General features: G+C 33.3%; 1 protein-coding gene and 1 long non-coding RNA gene across 6 annotated transcripts; both read left to right on the top strand.

Moving 5' to 3' along the window:
* Positions 1-1,607: 1,607 nt before the first annotated feature.
* On the top strand, positions 1,608-18,337 carry LOC117114305 (thyroid hormone receptor beta-like). 5 transcript variants are annotated; one of them, XM_033257943.1, is made up of 9 exons: positions 1,635-1,737; positions 5,465-5,679; positions 13,599-13,714; positions 14,122-14,263; positions 14,374-14,576; positions 15,183-15,368; positions 15,611-15,869; positions 16,344-16,471; positions 17,190-18,337. In XM_033257943.1, exons 2-9 carry the CDS (start codon positions 5,661-5,663, stop codon positions 17,298-17,300), a joined length of 1,164 nt encoding a protein of 387 aa, XP_033113834.1. In that variant the 5' UTR covers positions 1,635-1,737; positions 5,465-5,660; the 3' UTR covers positions 17,301-18,337. The 5 variants fall into 5 exon arrangements, with proteins under 5 accessions (XP_033113835.1, XP_033113834.1, XP_033113833.1 ...); XM_033257944.1 differs by lacking the exon at positions 5,465-5,679 and having other exon boundaries at positions 1,608-1,737; XM_033257942.1 differs by lacking the exon at positions 1,635-1,737 and having other exon boundaries at positions 5,386-5,679.
* Positions 7,350-9,310, top strand: LOC117114306. The gene is made up of 2 exons (XR_004446325.1): positions 7,350-8,010; positions 8,911-9,310. It is a non-coding gene; the product is annotated as an uncharacterized LOC117114306 (long non-coding RNA).
* Positions 18,338-22,209: the final 3,872 nt, after the last annotated feature.

Genomic DNA, 22,209 nt, shown 5'->3' on the forward strand with positions numbered 1-22,209 from the left:
GTCGTACGCACTATAAAAATGCAAATACATATTGCCCTACGGTACAAGCCCACATGAATCATGTATATAAAAGAATACATACATGGACGTTCATATGTGATAGGCCTATATGCAACTTAACTTGGAGTGCAATATATTCTTTGATGTTCCTTTCTTGAACTTATAAATAAAATTAAATCAACAGTTTTTTTTATTTGTACTGTAGGCCTAATTATTTATTTCTATGAATTGCTGGCGCGAAAGCTGGGGGTGGGTAGGGGTTTACTATTTCAAGTGCCTATGTTAAGCTTAGTAGGCCCTAATAGTAACCCACCCTAAAACACAGTCAAAGAAGAGTAACCCAGGGTTGTTATTAGAAGTTTTATGGTATACTTCAAGGGTGGGCATAAAAATCGATCGGAGGGTCAAAGTGAATTTTTGATTTTACACCGATGGCCGCACCCAAACTTTGATCTTTCCAGTAAGTTTCCAAAAAGTCCAATCACTGCTTTTTTAATGTTACTTTTTACATGTGGTCGGTGTCAGTCCGTCAAAAACAAGGTGTTATCTAAGCAATGTTGCTTGGCGGACCGCACACATAAGGTTTTTTAATTCATTTTCGCGGTCCGCAAAAAAATCGCTGTCGGGCCGCACTTTGCCCTGTGATATAGGCCTATTTTAAATAAAATACTACATCAGACCGTCTGGCTTACTACGACTATAAAACTTTGGATAATCTTTGGTGGTTGGTGGCAGCACAGTGTTATTTTCAGTATATTGTACCAAAGAGTATAAAATTATTAACTCTATATAGGAACTCTAAAAATTAAGAGGTCTGACTGCCCTCATTGTATATGCAAACAATGAAACGCAGACAAAACGTTAAAAAAATACTACCACGAGATAGGGGCGTCCCATTAGAATTCAAATAGAGTTAGCTCGAAACTCGTCTTTTAAAGGGCGCCTCGGGACACGCCCCTTCGTGGTAGTACATTTTGAAATAGGATTACGTTCCAACAAAACCACGAGAGTCAAACCTCTTGCAGTTCAGATATACTCTTTGATTGTACAGCGCTAATGTAAAGGCTATAGACGATGAGTATGCTCCATAAATGTAATATGATATTGTATAAAATTAAAATAAATATAGAGTATGTTCGTTTCCGTGCCATTTGGTCGCAGCCATGTCCACACACATCGGTATCGTTGTATTGTATTGGATGTTACAGCCAACCATGTTTGGTACCTTGAGAAGCTGGGTTTAGTTTTCAATTACAAATAGAGACTAAGAGACCACGGCGAAACAGCATGATAGATGGGTGATATTAAAAATCGAAAGCCTCTGATGAAAACTGTTTGTCCTAGAGAACTGAATAATAATGTCTACTTGTGTCCCGTTCATTGAAGGAAGACCTTACAAATCAAAAAGACTAAAGAAAAGCAGTGACCAAAAGAAGAATGCTTTTTGTAGTCTTGGAAGAGTTTTTGATTGCCATGTCACGTACCGGCGGTGAAGGTATAAAATATCTTACATGAAAACGACTGGCTCATAAACGACTATAAAACTTTGGGTGCGCGATATGGCATGGATATGGCGGTGTGTGGTGTCGTTGGTGGCAGCAGAGGAAAGAGTTTCGATACGAAACGTGAAAAAAAATAATGAATGGGGGATAGGCCATACCAAGCTAGCCTAAGCCTAGGGGCATAGTTTTTTGTTTTTTTTACTAGGGCCCTACATGGTATTACAGTAGGAGAAAAGTAAGTGACGACAAATAACGTATAATACTATAGAGAAAGGCCTAAGCGCAATTTCGAGTTCATACTACAGTACTACTACTACTACTACTACTAGGCCTAGGCCTACTCAACACTGACAACAGATGCCTAGGCCTAGCATAGATTTTTAGAGGAGGATATACGGTATTCCCCCAGCAGGCCTTACTATACAGTCTGGTATTCAGCCCAATGGTATAGTTACCAACTGTCACACACTGTACAGGATGGTTTCGCATTGCAAAGCCATTATTTAACAAACATGCATTTTGCAAAATCAATGCTTGATCATAATTTATCATCATGCAGTCATTAAAAAAAGTCATGAACGTTGACATTTTACGTCAAGATGATTTGGTATAATGATCTAGCGGAATATTTTTAATAAAGAACTACCTAGACTTAAGGCTTCGCCCCTTGATTAAGGTGCTTCTCGCCAAAGTTCACTCACACACACACATTTTCATTAGTTACTCATTCAACTTTGGTTGGTTGGTAACTGTTCGAGAGAGGGCTAGCATGTGTTATATGCATGTTTTGTTGAGTTTGTGCAAATTAATGTTTACGGCTGGTAATTTGAAATGTACCATATATAGATATCAGATTTAATATGTATTCAATAGTAATGTATTCATGTGAAATTAAAAAAAAACATTAAATGATAAGTCACACTTTTTGAGTTTGACAGTGGTAATAGATAGGCTATGCCTACAGACATGAATTTTTTGAATTTTTTTACTTGTTACATGACAAGTATCTTTAAAAAAGGTTCTTGTTCTAAAAACAATTTGCTTGTTCTCATTGTGCAATATATTAAACAAGTAAACAGTATTTTCATTTATCATTCATTTAGCTGTTAGACTCCAGCACAATATACTTTACTCAAAATAAATGTCAGCCACTTGCTGTAGTCTTACAGCACCAATACATAGAGCCTAGTACAATAATATTTTAATAAGTATTATATTATATACCTAATAAAAAAATAAATATATATGAATGTATAATGATTACCTTCATTTTATATTTCTCTTTTTAAAAAATTAATTTTTTAATTAAAGATTAATTTACTGTATTTCCATATCAAAACTTTGAGCATCATTCTGTTCTTAACAATCCCTTTCTTAGAAAATAAAAATTTACATTTCTATTTGCATATTAATTAAATTATATATAATCAGCTAATTTGCATATTGAATTAGGTAATTTGCAAAAAAATTGTATTAGGCATCATATAAGTTTTATCATCCTTTTGACTCATTTGCCTTTGCTTTCTGTGTTTGAATATTACTACTTATTTAATTTTTTAGAATATTTAATCCTCTCTATGACATTAATAAGTCACACAGGTCTCCTTTTCACCACACACAACTATCCTTTATTTCTTTTGGTTTTGTATACAATACAAATCTTTGTTTATTCTGGAAAGATCATTTCAATACAATTGATGCACACTGGTCTCCCAAGAAGTTCAGATTTAGTAACAAATATGATTTAACAAAATTACAAAAGAATGTGAAAATGAAAAAAATGATAAAAGATGAAAAACAATTAAAATACAGTGCACAAATGAAATTAAAAGGTTTAAAAATCAGCTTAATAGTTTGAAAATGTTTACTAACATCAACTGGAAGGTCATTGCAGAGCATTGATGCTCGGTTTTGGAAAGTTCTCCCATGAGTATTTATCCACATTGGAATTATTAATGTATTTGTGGATTGTGAAGTGTGTCCATGAATTTTAATTGATTAGTTAAATATAATGGGGCAGACCCCTGTAGAACATTTAAATATCATAATTTGAATATCGTTTCCCCATCTGTCATAGTCACACTTCTAATTTAACATGAACATAGTTCAGTAATAGGGGTGTACATATATCAATATAAAGAAGAATTCTATCTAGTCTACTTTGGAGAATTTGAAGACGATTAATATTTTCAGAACTACAATTTGACCAAACATTACTAATAATAAAAAAAAGGAAGTATGATTGCATAGCAAGCAGTCTTAAAGCCAAATTAGGAATATCTTATCTACAAATGATACCAATATGTTATGATAGTCTAAACATAACTTGCATTTGTCAGTGTTTTTTCACTCCCCTGTAATTGATTGAAATAGATGGACGGACCTGCCTGCCATTGTATGGAAACCGGTGTTTACCTGATGATCTTTCAACTGCTGTGCAAATCACTTACCAGGAATGATAAATTTTAATAACATAATTTTTGATTATGTCATAAAACAATGCAAATTGCCTAATATGTTACAAACAAATGTTATTTTCAGTCTACAGTAGGTGACAGATAACATATTGATCCACAAAGGGAAACTAATTGCTTGTCAAATTTGTATATTGTAATATAAAATGCAAGACATTAGACATCTAAAACAGTAAAACCAAATGAGCAAATTAAAATGACATGAGATGAAAAAATAATAGCTAAAGCATTTTTCATCATTTTCAGTAAGTATTTTATAATATTAAGATGTAGTTAATTCTACATTGTATGTATTCAGCTGTCTACTGGGCTGTACAGTATAATATGACATTGCCTAATTTTAAAAAGTAATTAATTATATATGTTGTTCTTCATTTCTTTCATTTCGAACAGCCATAATTGTGACCAGAATCAAATTCATAGAATGAAATAATGGCAATATCTTACTTATGCTGTAAGCAATTACCTTAGTATTCAATGATTTGTTTTAGAAGACGATTGGTAGCATCTACTTTATTTTATCAGCTTCGTTCTTTTGAGTTCCACTGAAAATTTAAACCTCATTTTAAAAATATTTTTGTATCTATTTGTATGCTTTTGTATTACGCTTATATGCTACCCTTTGGAATATAACATAATGACTGCAGGATGGTTGAAGAAGCAGAGGAAGGCAAAGAACACATTTGTAAAAGAACACAACAATACAAAAATATGTGTATTTTGAACATTTTTGTAAAACAAAGGATGTTTGAAGAAGTTTATTTAATTCACTGATATGTTTGACGTATTGATAGTATGAAAAGATGCTGAAGAAAGTTATGTTCAATATTTCAAACATTATTTCAAACATTATTTGTTCATCATCAGAAATTTCTTCATTCAGTCCATTCTTAAATGGTCTAAATATTTAGTCATAATACTCACAATAAATTGTAGAAGATCGTATCAAAATCTGTGTGCTTATGGTTCAGGATTTTCTTGGATTCGGATGTTAAAGTCTGGGGTAACACTTGGAAAATATTGCTGGCAGTAGGGTAATAGTTCCGTAGCATTGTGATTCACCATTGTAATTTTATTAACAACAATTGCTGTGTTGATGTAACTTGAATCTTGAATAAAGCAACTGATTAGAATTAAAGAAGTATTACATAATCACATCATTGACCTCAGTTTGAGTTCATTTACTACGGTACAACCATTATGCTAGAGGGTAGTTACTACTTTTGTCAAAATACAGCTTGCAGAGTTTTTAAGTTTATCAAATTATTTTATTTTTATGTCTGACTGTCAGTTATTAACATGTCTATGTCCTGGAGCAGATTCTCCAATAATGTGTTGTTTTTATGTTGTTATTTAAAAAACAAATATGTTATCCCCTATTTATAAATACAATTACCCCCTCTTCCCATCTGCTGTCTGTGGGTAGGTCCTATGTATACTGTACAATCAGTTTCCTGACTTCTGAGAATAGGATAATTTTCCTTCAAGGTTTCAGAGGACCATAATCAATTGATTAGTGGTTATAGTTATCAGCAACAAAGCCTTGATGATAGGCATGTATATTATTCAGATCTGATACTGACTTGACACTGCAGAGGTGGACTAAACTGCCCTTGAAGAGCCTCCATCTCTTTCACTTTTAATAAGATAAATTCTCTACCAAGATCAACCAAAAACAACAACAATGTCCAAGTATAAATATGGTAAGTTTTTAAATCATTCAGAAATTTTTTTCTTGGTTTTAACATGTTATACCAAGGAGGTATAAAAATACCTCCTTGGTTATACTACACCCTTGAAATGTGTCAAGTCAGGTCATCCTGTGCATTGTCCTTGGATGACACAACCATGGGCTAGGCCATGTCAGGTGAACATTAAGTACACTTGAAGGTTTGATTTTGAGCTTTATACTGTACCTCCTTGGTTTGAGATTACTGGTAATTGTTGCAAGAAGACATGGTTGAAATTGAATGTTTTCAGTTTTTAAAATTTAAAGCATGACCAGAACACAATATCTGAACCTGTAGTTTGTCCGCAATGTATGCATACCAGAATGTAATGTGTTTGTCTTGTTATACAATAATCAGAAAGTTGTTATAACAATTCCCTGTTATAATAATAAGGGCCTACGTATCAGCAACCAGAATTTTCTCTTTTTATAAAGTGAGGATTTTTTTTTGTTTTAAATTTTACTCTTTTAACTTTTATAGCATCACAAGGTAAAGGAAAGGAATAACCTGAGACTCGCAGCTTAACTAGGCCGAATTGCTTAAAGTACACACGAGCCAATTTTGTCCTCAGTCTTAATTGGCAAAGACTTGGGTCCAGCAAGCCCAAAGTGAGGAGTGAGATTTAAACCCGTCTCAATGATATTAAGGCTACATTTAGCGGCGCCCCTGTTGTCCTGCTTTACAGTACGACTCAACTCACTTGAGCATACCTCCATGCTTGAGCCCAAAGCACCTAGTTATTCCAACGACGGCCTCCTATCCAAGCATTAAAAAGTCTCAACATTGCTTATCTTTGGTGTGGTTTGATTGAACTTTGTTCACAGTTGAATCCTCAAAATGTTCTTGTTTTTTGGCTCTTGATTTTTTTTTTCCTGGTTTAAAAGTTTTCGTATTTGTTCAGTTTTCATTTTGGATTTTTATCCTACAGTAATGAGCTTGGATATTCATTATTTTCTAATCTTATTATAACATGCTATTTCAAGAGCATTTATTTTTAAACAGCTTGATAGTTTATCATTACCAGAATACAGTTTATATTAGACAATTCAGCTTTTAAATTAAAATATATATTTTTATGCTGCTGAGGCATTGTTAATAAATAATATCATCATCTAGCCTTGAGTTTGTTAGTCATATGTCTAGACTACAGTATTTCAAATTCTGGCGTAGGTAGTGGCTAATGTCTATAAGGTCATTTTCATATGGTCAAGTACCATTGGTTGAATGTTTGAATTCATGCCCTTCACATTCCAAATCCCTGGACAGACATATTGACATTTGATTGCATAAAGCTGATGCAGCTTGCTGTTAAGACAACAGTTCTCAAAAGCCTTGGTACTAGATTACACCTATAGTAATAGAAATATACAACCGCAAGCTGTCCAGTCTCATGAACAACTGGTGTTGCTAAAACAAAATCAAAATGGAAGCGTTTGATCAGAATATGAATTATAGGCCAAAACTGGAAGATCAAGAAAGTGTTTTTAAAAATCATCCCTGGGAAAACCATATTGACTTCTCCAGCTGGAGACTGCGATCGAATTCAGTAGATGGTTGCCAACCTTCTGAACATATAACGCACCTTCCAAAGTTACTAAGTAAAAAGAGGCGAAATTCAACAAATTCAACGGGTGCATGTAAGTAAAATTCAATAGTAGTACATGCTTCAAAGATAATAGTTGTTAGAAAATTATAGTATAATTTTGAATGATTTTGTCTAGATATATTATTAAATTTCTATTGTCTGAATAAGCAATCTGATACTGGTAATTAAATTACTTTTAAATAGGCAGTCTATAGACTTTGTAGATTTTACTGTAATAATTCTAGACATTAATAATATCATTTTGGTGTGTATTACCATGTCTTGATCAATCATTCCGATAGCCAATCATCCCAAAAAAAAAAAAAAAGAAACAGTCCCAAAACCCTGATCTCTGTATAGAATATGATTTCTTAAAAATTAAATCCAAAAGAAACAATTGTAGTAATAGTATTAGATTGGGTAAATGATCACCTACATTATTGGCACAAAAAGTTCTTTAAATTGAGACAGTATCATAGATAAATATAATTTATTGTATACTGTATTCATTGTGTTATACAGAAGTCTCATTTTTGTATCTTTAAAAATATTTATTACCTGTGATGTCTTTCGTCTAGTGTTAAAAGAGTATATTTATTTTGAAGATATAAAGTAAAATAAATTATGATTTTAAAGCCAGCAGGACTATTTCACGCGACTACAAACAACTCCACATTAAGAGGCATAGTGTATAAGGCCCAATAAAAATAATGATTTAGGTTATCACTCCTGTCTGCATGTCTTCTATGGTATTAGAAAAAATATAATTTTGAAAAAAAAAAAAAAAATTGGGGTTTTTAAAAAATATTTTTAGTAAATAATTAGTACTGTAGATATTGTTTGTACTATATCATCTCAATCATGTATTTTAGTTTAACATCAATGCACCAGCAAGCAACCCAAGAGTGGTGATACTTGGCTGAATTTGGTGATATTTGGCTAAATTAGCAAATAAAAAAAAGGCTCCCTTTCTCATCACTTTTCCAGCCTAGATAGGGTGATAAACTAACAATTTTTTGTATTGGGTCTAAAGCATTATCTACAGTATCCTGTAATTGCTAATTTACTACATTACAGCAATTAAACTACATAATGCTATTTATTTAAATAAAACATTTTGCAAAAAAAAAAAGAAGAAAAAAAAAAATAGTCAACATGAATTTCTATATTATCTTTATAATTATTGTTCGCAGTTTTGCTGAAAAATCGAAGATCAGACCTTTGATTACGAGGTCTTCTGACTCTGTAGCTTCAAACCATGAAGGTGTGCTCACACCATTGTTAGACCACTTGTTTTGACCAAACTAATTCCTCCATGGTTAGACTACAGTATTAAGAAGGCACAAATCAGCCTGTACTTACTGTGTCAAGGATGTATATTCAGTGTGTTACTTTTTAGTGCTTTGACCAATCAAGATTAGATAATATTTTTACATTAAGCCTGGGACCTTGGTCTATGTGGAGGCCACTCTGAGTCTGCTTATTCTGGGTGTAACCAGGGTGAATGCCAAAGTATAAATAGTCTAATAGCCCTTCACCTTGCTAGGGACCTTTCTCAAGGTGGCCACAATTGCACAACACCTCTTCAGTAATTATCTTGTGCAATGAATTAATCATAGGTTATCACTCCTGTCTGCATGTCTTCTATGGTATTGGAAAAAATATCATTTTGAAAAAAAAAAATTGGGGTTTTTAAAAAATATTTTTAGTAAATAATTAGTACTGTAGATATTGTTTGTACTATATCATCTCAATCATGTATTTTAGTTTAACATCAATGCACCAGCAAGCAACCCAAGAGTGGTGATACTTGGCTGAATTTGGTGATATTTGGCTAAATTAGCAAATAAAAAAAAGGCTCCCTTTCTCATCACTTTTCCAGCCTAGATAGGGTGATAAACTAACAATTTTTTGTATTGGGTCTAAAGCATTATCTACAGTATCCTGTAATTGCTAATTTACTACATTACAGCAATTAAACTACATAATGCTATTTATTTAAATAAAACATTTTGCAAAAAAAAAAAGAAGAAAAAAAAAAATAGTCAACATGAATTTCTATATTATCTTTATAATTATTGTTCGCAGTTTTGCTGAAAAATCGAAGATCAGACCTTTGATTACGAGGTCTTCTGACTCTGTAGCTTCAAACCATGAAGGTGTGCTCACACCATTGTTAGACCACTTGTTTTGACCAAACTAATTCCTCCATGGTTAGACTACAGTATTAAGAAGGCACAAATCAGCCTGTACTTACTGTGTCAAGGATGTATATTCAGTGTGTTACTTTTTAGTGCTTTGACCAATCAAGATTAGATAATATTTTTACATTAAGCCTGGGACCTTGGTCTATGTGGAGGCCACTCTGAGTCTGCTTATTCTGGGTGTAACCAGGGTGAATGCCAAAGTATAAATAGTCTAATAGCTCTTCACCTTGCTAGGGACCTTTCTCAAGGTGGCCACAATTGCACAACACCTCTTCAGTAATTATCTTGTGCAATGAATTAATCATCACCATTACACAACCTTCTTATAAACACTTTTTTTGGAATTTTGTGGGTGAAGCAAGCTTATTATTGGTGCGTGGGTTTCCTAAGCCCATGGATAAAATTTAGCATAGCTAAGGAGTGAAGCCCTGGTGAAGGATTAGAGGCTTATTTAATTAATTTCAGAATCTCACACAGTGCTATTTACTGAAATTTTAGATATCTAAAAAACAAAAGCTGAGGCTTCAACTGATTTCTGAGTGCATTTAATGAAAATTATACCATTAAGTTGTCACACAAATTCTTAGGATGCAAACTCGCATTGTAATAGTCACAAGTTCTCTTATGAATTACAGTGGCATTTCTAGGAATCCAAAGTACCGTCAAAGGATTTTTCCAGATAGAAGGTCCAGACTTCTGTAGCCCGACCATGGTTTGGGCTGAGGTACAAAATATATGGCTATGGCACATTTACACATGGCGAGAAATGTACTCTTCACATTTAAATTTGATAATTTTCTCTGTGTCATATATATTTTTCATATATATTTTTTATATTTGATAACAAATTTGGGAGCCTGGGCCACTTTTCCCCTGCCCCACTTGAATCTTTCCATAATTCCACATGTGATGTACAGTAATTTCATGGTTTATGAAGGTTCTTTCCAATTAGGAAGGGAGGCTTTCCAGTTATGTAAGATTACATAATATCCTTTTATGACTTGGCAAGGTCAGTAACCAGAGGGCTGTCCTTCCATTATGGTGAACAAGACTTTAAAGTGCATATCAGGTGAAAGACAAGCTGCAGTGTCTACTGTCCTAGAGCCTTGAAAACAGTTTGCATATACTGTACCTTATTAATTTACTAAAATTTGTTTCTCTTGAAAAAAGATTTAATTTTCTTGCCATTTCTTTTGTCTGTAAGTGTCTCTATGGTGTGAATCGCATCGACTCACACTCTTTAGTTAAAATTAATACTCGCCATACTGATAACCTTAAGTTCAAGCACTCATTATACCTCCATGCTAGAACTAATTGCTTTAAATATACGGTTTTTAATCTATTTCCTAGACTTTGGGATTCTCTACCCTCTATGATAAGTAATATGTTTCTCAACAACCTTAAACTGTTCCTATCCCACATAAAGAGACACTTACAGGAAAACAAATCACAAAAAAAAGTAAGTAAATAAATAAGAATGTCTGTTCTGTGCTTTTTGATTTTAATCTATTAATTTTAGAGTAATTTTTCCTATTTTATGTTTCTTTTTTATTCCTGTTTCTCTTTCGGTTTGGAGAGCCACTTGGCAGTATTTTAGTATACTCTTGGTTATCCTGTCTTCCCGAGTTTGAAACATTTTTGTGTGTTCAAATTAGACAAAATAAATGAAATGAAATGAAATTAAAAATAGATTAATTACTGTAGTTAGTAATTAATTAGTTATAGTTTGAATACCTTACAAAAAACTTAAACAATCACCACCCTGATATTATTTGTAATAATTAATTGGTATACAGTAAATGTACTAATTTTCATAGTGGTCGAAATATGAATCAAAGGAGGCTGAGTCTTAATAATAATTGTTAATACAAATTAATGGAGTGGATTTGCCTTCCAATCCTATGGTCCTGGGTTCAATTCCTGTCAGTGTTGCAGGATTTCTTCAAACGACCAAAACAACTCCACTCCCTAATCATCATATTGAGATTTAGTTTGTGTAAAGCATTGTATGTGTATATTTGTCTTGTGTAAGGGATTGTCACCTACTAGAAGGACAGTGATATATAAGAAGAATCAATATACACTTTTTTTTATATATATAAGAATACATTTTATAAGAACACAGAGGCTGAGGTAAAATGTCAAATGAATTTTTTTATATAAAAAAACTATATATAATACAGTACAGTAATATACTGCTGTACAATATTAGAATAACAAAAAGAAGAACAAAATAAGAACATTTTGAGCCTGAAATTTTCAAATAAAATAAGAATACTGAGCCTGGGCAAAATTCTACCGGTTCTTAATCTTATACAAAAAAGTATAATGTGTGATACAATGTATTTGAGATTTTATTATACAATTACAGTACAGTACTTACTTAATTCTAAATATTAAGTAAGTATTGTATAATAAAATCTCAAATACATTTTATTATACAGTAGTTTAATTTAATTCTTAATATTAAATGTCCTTGTGTTATGTTCCTTTTTAAGAAGGGATTACAAGAGAGATTAGAACCTGATGAAACAACATTGTGCTTACCAGTGTAACAGTTACAGTAGTATCAGAAACATTTTTAATAAGCTAGAGGTTTTATGTCATCCCTTGAACAATTCACATTAATTAAATATTGTATATCAGGGGCGGATTTAGGGGGGGGGCCGGCCCGGCCCCGGCCCCCCCTTTTGGGAGGGAAAAAAAAGAAAAAAAGAAAGAAAAGGAAAAAAATGATAGCCCACAACGCCTCAAATGTTATTTTCAGGCGTCTAGAACACAAAAATTTCGCGGGGGCATGCCCCCGGACCCCCTAGGTCATTGTTGTCTCGATCGGCCCAAATTTCGGCCTTTTTTTTGTCAGTTCTATTGTTCTTTGGGACTAAATAAATGAAATGAAATCAATATTACACATTATTTTGTTGATTGATTGAAAATGGACATTTTGAATATTTGGATTGAAAACATTTTTCATAAATTATATATTAAAAATAAAACGAAAGAAATCATTTTATTAGACAAAGAAACAACAGAAAAAATTTGATAAGGTCAAATGTAGGAATTTTTTTTTGTATTTTAGAAGGAAGATATTAAAAGAAAGAGTATGAGAAAGAAGAAAAGAAATTGTGGATAGTTTGAAAAATGCTAACTAGTGCAATGATGATAGTGAATGATGGAAATCAATATGATTGTGTTAATGAGACCTTCCTTTACCAGAATACTAATGACCGTATTTACCATTTAAATTGTTCACACCATGGCTTCAAATAGCAGTTAAAAGAGAGACTCAACAGAGAATCCTGATGATGACTTAATTAATGTCGAAATATTGAATCCGAACACAATGGCGTGTACTTCAATACTTGGAGTATGTATTACACTTTCTCAACAGAGAATCATTATGTAATGAGCCAATTCATGGTTTTAACTGTGCATGTGCGTATTCGGTGGTATCCAAGATCAGTCGACATAAACCTATGTTGTGCTTATTGTATTTATGTCGATTGAGCTTGAAATGAGCATGTACATTTCTAACTACTGTATGTATTGACTTATTACAAGATAATGAGAAGAATGATTCTCAATGCCCGTGGCCAATCAAATCATAATACTTATTGAAAATATAGTCTTTAATGAGGTCATCAGCAAAATTAACTTTTGTTCCTGAATTAGGCTTATAATTAGAGTAGTAGTTTTTGTAAGCCAGACGTGTTAACACCGGTTACTCACTGCGTGCGACGGCGACGCGACGAAAAATGCACGAGAAGAAGCGGACCCAATGGATCGTCTTTATAATGAGGATCCGTTCAGATTGCACTGACAATCAGCAGACGGCGTTGTGTCGCCTATCGCTCGCCGAAAGCAAATGTGGATTGGTCGTGTAACGGTCGTCGATGCATTGAGTATCCGGCTATACACTTTCCTCCATGGATACAGCTATGCATTTTAAAAATTGAAATATCAGGGGCAGCGCTAGCGGGGGATCCAGGGGACAAAAGAACCTGTGTCAGACTAGTTGGACTCCCCCAGTCGGCAAACGACTGGAGCCACCCTGACCATACTCAGGGTATTTCTATCCATATGTATAAAATTATTTTCAGGGACACCGTATGTTCCCAGCTACATGGACCTTTCAAATGGACCTGAACCATGCGTTGTATGCGGAGATGCTGCCACAGGCTATCACTATCGTTGCATGACCTGCGAAGGCTGTAAGGTAAATACTAGGCCTGCATTAATACTTTATTCATTTAAACTAGAAAAAATTTTAAAAACATTATTATTAGTACAATGAAAAAGGTAAAAAACTTGAAACGATTTTCTAAGCTCTCAGCCACAAATTTATTTAAAAAAACAATAATTCAACACAGTGGGATTTTTAAATATGAAAAATTAAAAAATCTATTAATGTGCTTTGTGATAGAAGCTGAACATATTTAAAAATATTGATTGGTTTATAAAATATAATTTATATTTATAATAATAAAATTTAGTGCAATATTAGATGTTTCTAATACTGTATTAGCCAATTGACTTTATTTACATTAAAATCTTCTATATCTGCATGTGGATGTTTTAGGAATTTGAACTGTGAAATTTAACCAGAGTGATACTTTTGCTTAGGGTTTCTTCCGGAGAACCATTCAGAAGAATCTTGCATATTATTGTAAGTGGAATGAGAAATGTGAAATTGACAAATCCACAAGGAACCAATGTCAGCAATGCCGCTACAAGAAATGTCTACAAACTGGAATGGCTCCGGATTGTAAGTGTTTTCAAATATGGGAAACAAATTTATATATTGATATTATGAAGAGAAATTTGCATGTTCAACCCTTCTTCATTTGTTTTAACTTAACTAATTCTTTTAAACAGTGGTCTTAAATGAACACCAAAGAAAGGCAAAACGAAGACTAATACAAGATAATCGAGAACGACGTCATCAGGAGGGTATGATAAGAGGTCCTGTGTTACTTAACCAACTCACTCCACAAGAAACAGAACTAATAAATATCATTGCCCAGTCTCATCGTGAAACATGCCAGTTTTCACCCAAATTAAGTTTAAAAACCTCAAAAGTAAGTAAACTTCTTTCTTGAAAGTCCTGTTGGGAACCAGAGATCATAAGTTTGAAACAACCTCAACAGTTCAGCACACTCACAGTGGCTACACCAGGTTTAGACAACTTTGATAAGCTGCCTTCTTAATATTCCTGAAAAACCCCAATTGTTTAGTATTGATTGCTCTATTTACCCTTAGGAGAAAGAGTGAGAGATGATTCATTTCTCCTGAAGACAAATAGAGCAATCTATACAGAAGTCAAGATATTCGCACACAGTTAAAACAGTTCTTTTCGGAACCTATAATTGAACTAAAAACGTTTCCATTTTTTGCAAATATTCTTAACTTTTAACAGATTACTTAATGTGTTTTGGGCTTGGTTTATACCTTCATACAGTATAATCATGTTGTGAAGGTGTTGAAATTCCACCTCTAGATGCCACAGGTACAGGATAGTCATTAACCTTGTTTTCGTGTTCAGGGTGTTTACATGTCCATTGTAGTTGGTGCGATTTATGTGGGCTTACACGATAAATTAGCACATGCAATCATATACTACATTAATTGATTATTGCCCTATAAAACCTCAACTTGATGCATTTGCATTTTCTCTACATGGAAAGAATGGCTTGTGTGTTGGTAATGATACATCAACAGTTAAGGGAGCTCTTTCAGAAGCCTTTCCAGATGATGGTATTCCGCATGTCCAGAAACCAAAGATGCAAGACTTATTCAATATAGCTGAAATCATGACTCCTTCCATTGTGAATATTGTGGAATTTGCCAAGAGGATTCCAGGTTTTGCTATGGTAATTTGCCTTTATTCAATTATTTCTTGTACTACATATGTTAAGATACATTTTCAGAAGTTAATCATTCTTAATATATTTTCCAATTGACATTATCCTCTATTTCAGAAACTCTAAAATATATTTAGGCCTACAACATTAACTAATTAATATTGATGAATTAAATCATATAATTACATTCCCATTGTTAATTCATTGCCAGCCAATTATCCTACTTATTGTTATTCTTCATTGTATTGTAGCTTGCACATGCAGACCAGGTCGTTTTACTCAAGTCTTGCTGCATAGAAATCATGTGTATGAGGATAGCTCAAAAGTATGACCCCAATACCAACACACTTCAAATGTCTAATGGTATAGCCGTTGAAAAGTCGCAACTTAAAGGCGGAATGCTTGCGGAACTGCTTGAACCTATATTTGATTTTGCCGTTGGTTTGTCCAGGCTTGATCTCACGGACACAGAAGTTGCTCTGCTTTCAGCTGTTTTGTTAGTTGCAGGAGGTAACGATGTGCCTTTAATGTTTCTACAGGCCTGTAACCAGGGGGTGGGGGTTCGGACAAACCCCGCCGTTTGCTAGCTGGCTCCACTTGGATGGCAAAAAAAAAAAATCTCGAAAGAAGATTGCTTAAACCTAAAAAAAAAAATAAAAAAAAAAAATAGACAGTAGCAACTTTTAATACAAGTTTCAAGATGGAACTCTTATTTATGTGGTCAGCACAATTGGTTGGTTGTTAACATCTTCAAAAGGCTCCACTTTTTCCAAATTTGAACCCCCCAAAAAAATCCTAGTTATGGGCCTGTTCTATGGTTACAATATAAAATGCTTGGAGATTTACTTATGCCTACTGAGAAGAAAAGAAACCTACTAGTTGGTCTGGTAGTTTAGTGGGTGGAGTACCAACAATGTAAACAGAAATTAACCAAGTTTAAATGTTAATCAGAGATGTTTATTCAAACTTTTTCTTTGTTTTCAGATCGTCCAGGTTTGATAAACCCCAAATCTGTTGAAGTCCTTCAAGATCAGTTGTTGACAGCTTTTCAGCATTACATCAATCAGTCACGGCCCAAGACGCCAGTTCACTGGGCAAAAATACTCATGAAGGTAAATATACTATTGTATTATACATGATTCACTACTTATGTTAATATTCTCATTGTTGTCCTTGTTCCTGTTGCCATTGTTGTTATTTTAATAGTCCAAGTTAAAAAGAAAAGTATTTTCTCATCCTAATATTTTGAAAAAAGGAGGATGAGTGCTTTTTTTTTCTTTCAATAAATTTGGTTAGGCAGAGAATGGATGCGTGAGGGGATGAGAAACTAGTAACTTTTTTTATTTGGCCTTAAGTGAGTGAGAATTGTTGACATTCAGACCTACAGACCATATGGAATTTTAAGATTACGGTACATTAATTGTTTTACAAATTTGTATTATTTAATACTGTATGCTGCAACCAAAACAAGATTAAATGTCGACTACACTATGTTAATATGTGCCAAATCAAATACAGTATTTTATAACTCTCTGCCATTTCCAGGATTTTAAGATGCAGGTGAGCCTGGATGTAGTCATGAAAGCTAGTTTTGCGTTTTCTATTTGAAGGTTAACCTGTTCTTCACATCAAGGCTTTATCCTTGTCCTTACCAGACCATATCAGCCTGAAAATCCAGTCCCAGGGTCAAATACATTTACACCATTGTTGTAAACAAGATGAGTGAGGGTCATAAGCATGATGATGTTAATACAACTTTGGCTCATTTTTCAATGCAGAAACATACAAAGTAACTATATAACATGTAATCTCGTCTTTGTTCAATAACAGGTTACTGACCTACGGACCATTAGTGCTCGACATGCAGAGAAAGTCATGTCACTTACATTAGACTGCCCTCAAGGAATCCCACCGATGATCATGGAAATGTTTGACAATTAAATATTTTTGAGTGAAAAAGAGAGCAATCTACCTCAGTCAAACCACCAAACACAGTGTGTAAATTGTGTAATATACTGTATATCAAAAATGAAAGTAGAAAAAAGAATATATAGCTATATGTGTTTTATTATTTTTATTATATTATTATTGATCTGTGATCCTTTACCTAGAACTTGCATTTTCTTGTTATTAAAATTGTGTCCGTTTGTCTATAAAACTGCCCACCTGTTGATTATGCAAATATTAGCAAATGCATACCTCTGGACAATTTTTTGTCAGTTTCATAAATTTACGTTGTAGACAGTTATTAGCTACTGTACACCTACCTAGATTGACTGTCAGTGGTGTACAGTCTGTAAATTTATTTTGTATGAAGGTGCGTGTTCTGGAACCAACCTACAACCGAAGATGATTCATATCACCATACATTAATTCATGTTTCCCAAATTAAGTTCTTTAAATTTACCTTTATAATCTAAAAAAATAAATGTCAATTTATGTAATTTTGGCCATCGTCTCATTTCATTATCAGAATTTTTGTTTGTTTTTGTATTTTTTTGCATGATTTGTGGTCTGAACACTGTCAGTGCCTTGAGACGATTTTATTGTTGAAAGTGCTCTACAGGAACATTTCTTTGCATTTTTGGATGTTTAAATTCAAGAACATGTGATCTGAATTGCGGTTCAGCTTTATATGGAATATTTCAACCAAATGTATTTATCAGCTCAGGAAATAATAGAAAAGTACAAAGCAAATATTTTTACTTTTTTCTATACCATCAGTAACTCAATTCAAGACTAAATATATTGTTGATAATATAGAATATGTAATAATAATGAAAATATTTCTAATGTTATTATGGTTATGATTATTATAATTATTATGATTATCATCAGAGCTGGTGATATTGTTTTATCTTCATGGTATTTAAGTGGCAATAAGTTCATTACATATGTTTTGTTTTTATATTATTGGACATATTGGATGCCTTGTAAATAATAAACCCACACACGTATGCATGATCTGCAGTAGTCTACATAATGTACAGGTTTGTTTCATTTTGACTGTTTAACACCAGGTGTTGATATATCTCTGGGCTGTAGAACTCTTTACAATAACCTAAATCACATTTACCGTTTTATCCATGGCACAATCAATCAATCAAATTCCTTTATTCATCAAAAAATTTCGAAAAAACGATAACAAATTCAAGGATACTAAAAAGATGAAATGGACCTCCAAGAAACTCTAGGGAGCTTGTAAATAGGGGGCCGTCGAACTAAAGCTAAAACACAACCCATAATTATCGATTCATGTCAAAAAAAAAAGAATAGGCCTACGTATGCAACTACTCATTTTTTTTATGTATGTATTTGTGTACACACAGGATAAGGCCTAATTACTATTTTAGTCATTAAAAGACACCTCAAAAGTCGGAAAAGCTCATTTCCCGCCCGGTAGGAATCAAAATTTTCCCGGGGAGAACCCCGGACCCCCTTTTTTCTTTGGGGTTTATCGATTCATGGAAAAAATAATACGTATGCAACTACTCAATCTTTTTAAAAGTATGTATACACACATAACAAGCCTATTTACTGTAATAAGAATGAGAAAGTTTGCCTGACCGAATTTTGAAAAGGGGGACACCATCAATTTTGAAGAACTTGAAAGTCATTAAAAGTCACCAGCTCAAAGTCGGGAAATCTCATTTTCCGCCACCTAGGAATCAAAATTACCCGGGGGAGGAGCCCCTGACCCCTTCCTTTTTGGGGTTTTTTTGGAAAACAAATTTGACTCAACCCTCTAAACTTGAACCCAGATCACCCCTGATTTATATTCCCATTCATCTTACTAATGGTGGGCCCTCCGCTTTGAAAAACATTCGGCAGGCCCTGCATTATGATTAGTAACTACATAAAACAAACACAAACAAACCATCACTGCTTAAATCATCACCAAACATGTTTTATTGAAAGTCCAACAAAAATTAAACATCCTGTTTTAATGGGAACAATCCATAATCATAATACAAACTTTATACATGTTACTATTATTATAATAGGTTGTGAAGATATAGTGGCAGGGGCCCATAAAAGTAACTATTCATATATTGTATTAATTATACAGTGTCGGTTGAAAGCATCTCAAACCTATGATAAATTTCATATGAAAATTCAATGATTTTACTTACCAAGCCTTCAGTCTGGGACAGGTCATAGCGACTGGATTGGATTTAATTTGTTTGAATTATAAGGCTAAAAGAGAAATACTAAATGAGTATTTATGGGCTTATTCGACTGGTTCATTTCGTTGAGTACGAATTTTCCTTGAGTATTATTTTTATTCGACTGGTTCGTAAAATTGACTTCGTTGACAACGAAAATTAACGTAACCAGAATGCGTTAATCAGCGTTAAGTTATGTACGTGACTAGAAAAATATGGCCGATTGGTCAGTTTAGCAACAACATTTGCGTTAATATACAGTAATTTAGATTAAATTTCAGAAAATAAATATTATAATATATACCCACATAGGAGCTAAAAAATAATCGTAGGCTAACAGAATTCAAAAATTAAACTGGATGAAAACATTTTTTGACGAAAAACCCATACTGCCACAATCTGAGCAGCCTAGATTACGCAGCGTGATCGCGGTAACTGTGCAGTCATTTTGTTTTGTCGAGTATTTACCAGTTTTCTATTCGATTGGTCGTCTTCGTTAAGTAGGATTTTATTTATTATCTGAGCATACACTTTTGTTTCAGTGGCACACAACAATTTGGTGCGTTCAATTAGAAAGAAAAACAACTTACCGCTACTTCACAACAAGAATAGGATTAGAGAAAAACAGTATCTAGCAATCAATTTATCTTTTGCGCTATAGCATTACGGTATAACGCGCTCACCGCCTTCAACCCCCCACCCCCGAGGAACATGGTTCATATGTTTCCATTTTGGTCTTCACTTAATTTCAAAAATAGGCCTATTCATCAAATTATTATTCATTGGACGTCAAGTATAAGTATTGTGTTGTGACTTGTTTTTCTCCTTTTTGGTAGTTATTTGGAAATGAAACTATTGAAGTGTTCTGCGATCAAAATCATACGCGTGTCTATAATTGCATTTTATCGATTGTTAAAATTGAGTGATTGTTGCAATTTGAGACCTGGTTTTGGATATTTTTACGCCATTTAAGTAGCGCACCAAAGAAAACATATACCAATGTACATTAACTCGTAGTTGACCTATACATAATAGCCATTAACAATGAAGACCTATTTGCTATATTTTATTGGAACTGCGCTTATACCGTATAGGTCTTTCTGGTCTAACTTTGTGGCACTCGCCTTACAAGCGGGAGGCTGCAGGTTATTTGTTATAAAACTGAAAAAGTAACTTTTTGTTGAAAGGCTATCTCCCTGATACGACTATGAGATCTAATGTTCCTACTCGAGCACTGTTATTATTTATCTAATATATGTATAGGCTATTATCTATATAGGTTTATAAACTGGAACTACTGTGTTGCTGGACCAAAGCTAGTTTGTCACTGAAAAAAAAAAAACGTGAAGAAGTATCTTCATTCTTCAGGCAAATAACGTAGCACTACCGTGTAACTTATTAAACGTAAGTCATAATAGAGGGCGGCAAACTATTATTTCCTCATATCAGCTTATAATAAATAAGAAAATACTAATACTGGAAATATTAATTTGCCAATCCAAACAAAGTTTAATTAATAATCCCTAATATTTGTGGTCTAAAAGCACAGTTTAAGTCTCTGTGGTCATAAGAGAAACTGTTTTGGACGTCGTCATTATTCTAGCAGAGAATTTACCTTAAAGCTATCCTCTGATATAGGCCCTAGTATACAAAAACAAACAACACAAAACAAAAAAACAAAAACCACTTTCCAAAATAAAACTTAAAATATTTAAAATTGTTTGCACCCGCTTTATTACAAAAATATTTGAAAAATTGATGTGCAATTATAATGTATGATGAATTTAGCCATATGCCGCCCTCTATCGTTTACAAAGTTTGCCGGTTCCTTTTGAAAATCAAAGATGAAATACCGTAAAACCTCTAATAGAAGCCCTGGGTTTCTTGTTTTGTTGCGACCCTTGGATGGGTTTATTTTTGCAAACTAAAGAGGGGTCTTTTCAAAATTAGTGATGTATATATGTGGGATTGCTAATATAAAACTGTGAAGATACTATAGCGTGGAATTCGATATTTATTAAAACTCACAGGAATAAAAATATAGGCTAATTTTAAAATTAAACAGATGATCAAAACATACCGACAACAATATTGGAAAACTAAACAAGCCTATGTACATACTGTATAAATTATATAATAAAAATCAAGCTTTTAATATAATTTATTACCATAAAATAACAAATGATAGGCCTATGTATTGTACATCGTATTAATTATATTAACAATTTCAAATCTTCTAATGAATTTATATACCAGAAGTTAGCTTAAATTTAGGCAACCATGTTAAAAAGATACACTTTCTCCATTAAACGGATTCTATAAATGGAATTGCTGAAGTCATGTTGACTAAGCTCCGTATCGTTTCGATTGTAGCCGAGCAGGAACTTAATTTTAACAATGCTACAATAATAATTGATACTGACACGCTATCATAATCGTCAAAGACAACGTCAGTCTGTGTCACATAATATAATGCTATATTAACTGAGTTTACATGAACTAAAATTTTTTTAATTGTTTAAATGTCTTCGATATTTCATTTACAATATAAACTATCTCAAAAAGAAGTCTATCTATCTTGATTAGAGGCCCATGGCTTCTTTTCGAGATTACTTTTGCAAACTCAGAAAAATTGGGGGAGGGGGCTTCTTTTTGAGATGGGCTTCTTCTCAAGATGAAGCCCA

The sequence above is a fragment of the Anneissia japonica genome, unplaced genomic scaffold, assembly GCF_011630105.1.
Source record: "Anneissia japonica isolate Jap-2015-1 unplaced genomic scaffold, ASM1163010v1 scaffold2994_len2133135_cov197, whole genome shotgun sequence".
Classification (NCBI taxonomy): domain Eukaryota; kingdom Metazoa; phylum Echinodermata; class Crinoidea; order Comatulida; family Comatulidae; genus Anneissia; species Anneissia japonica.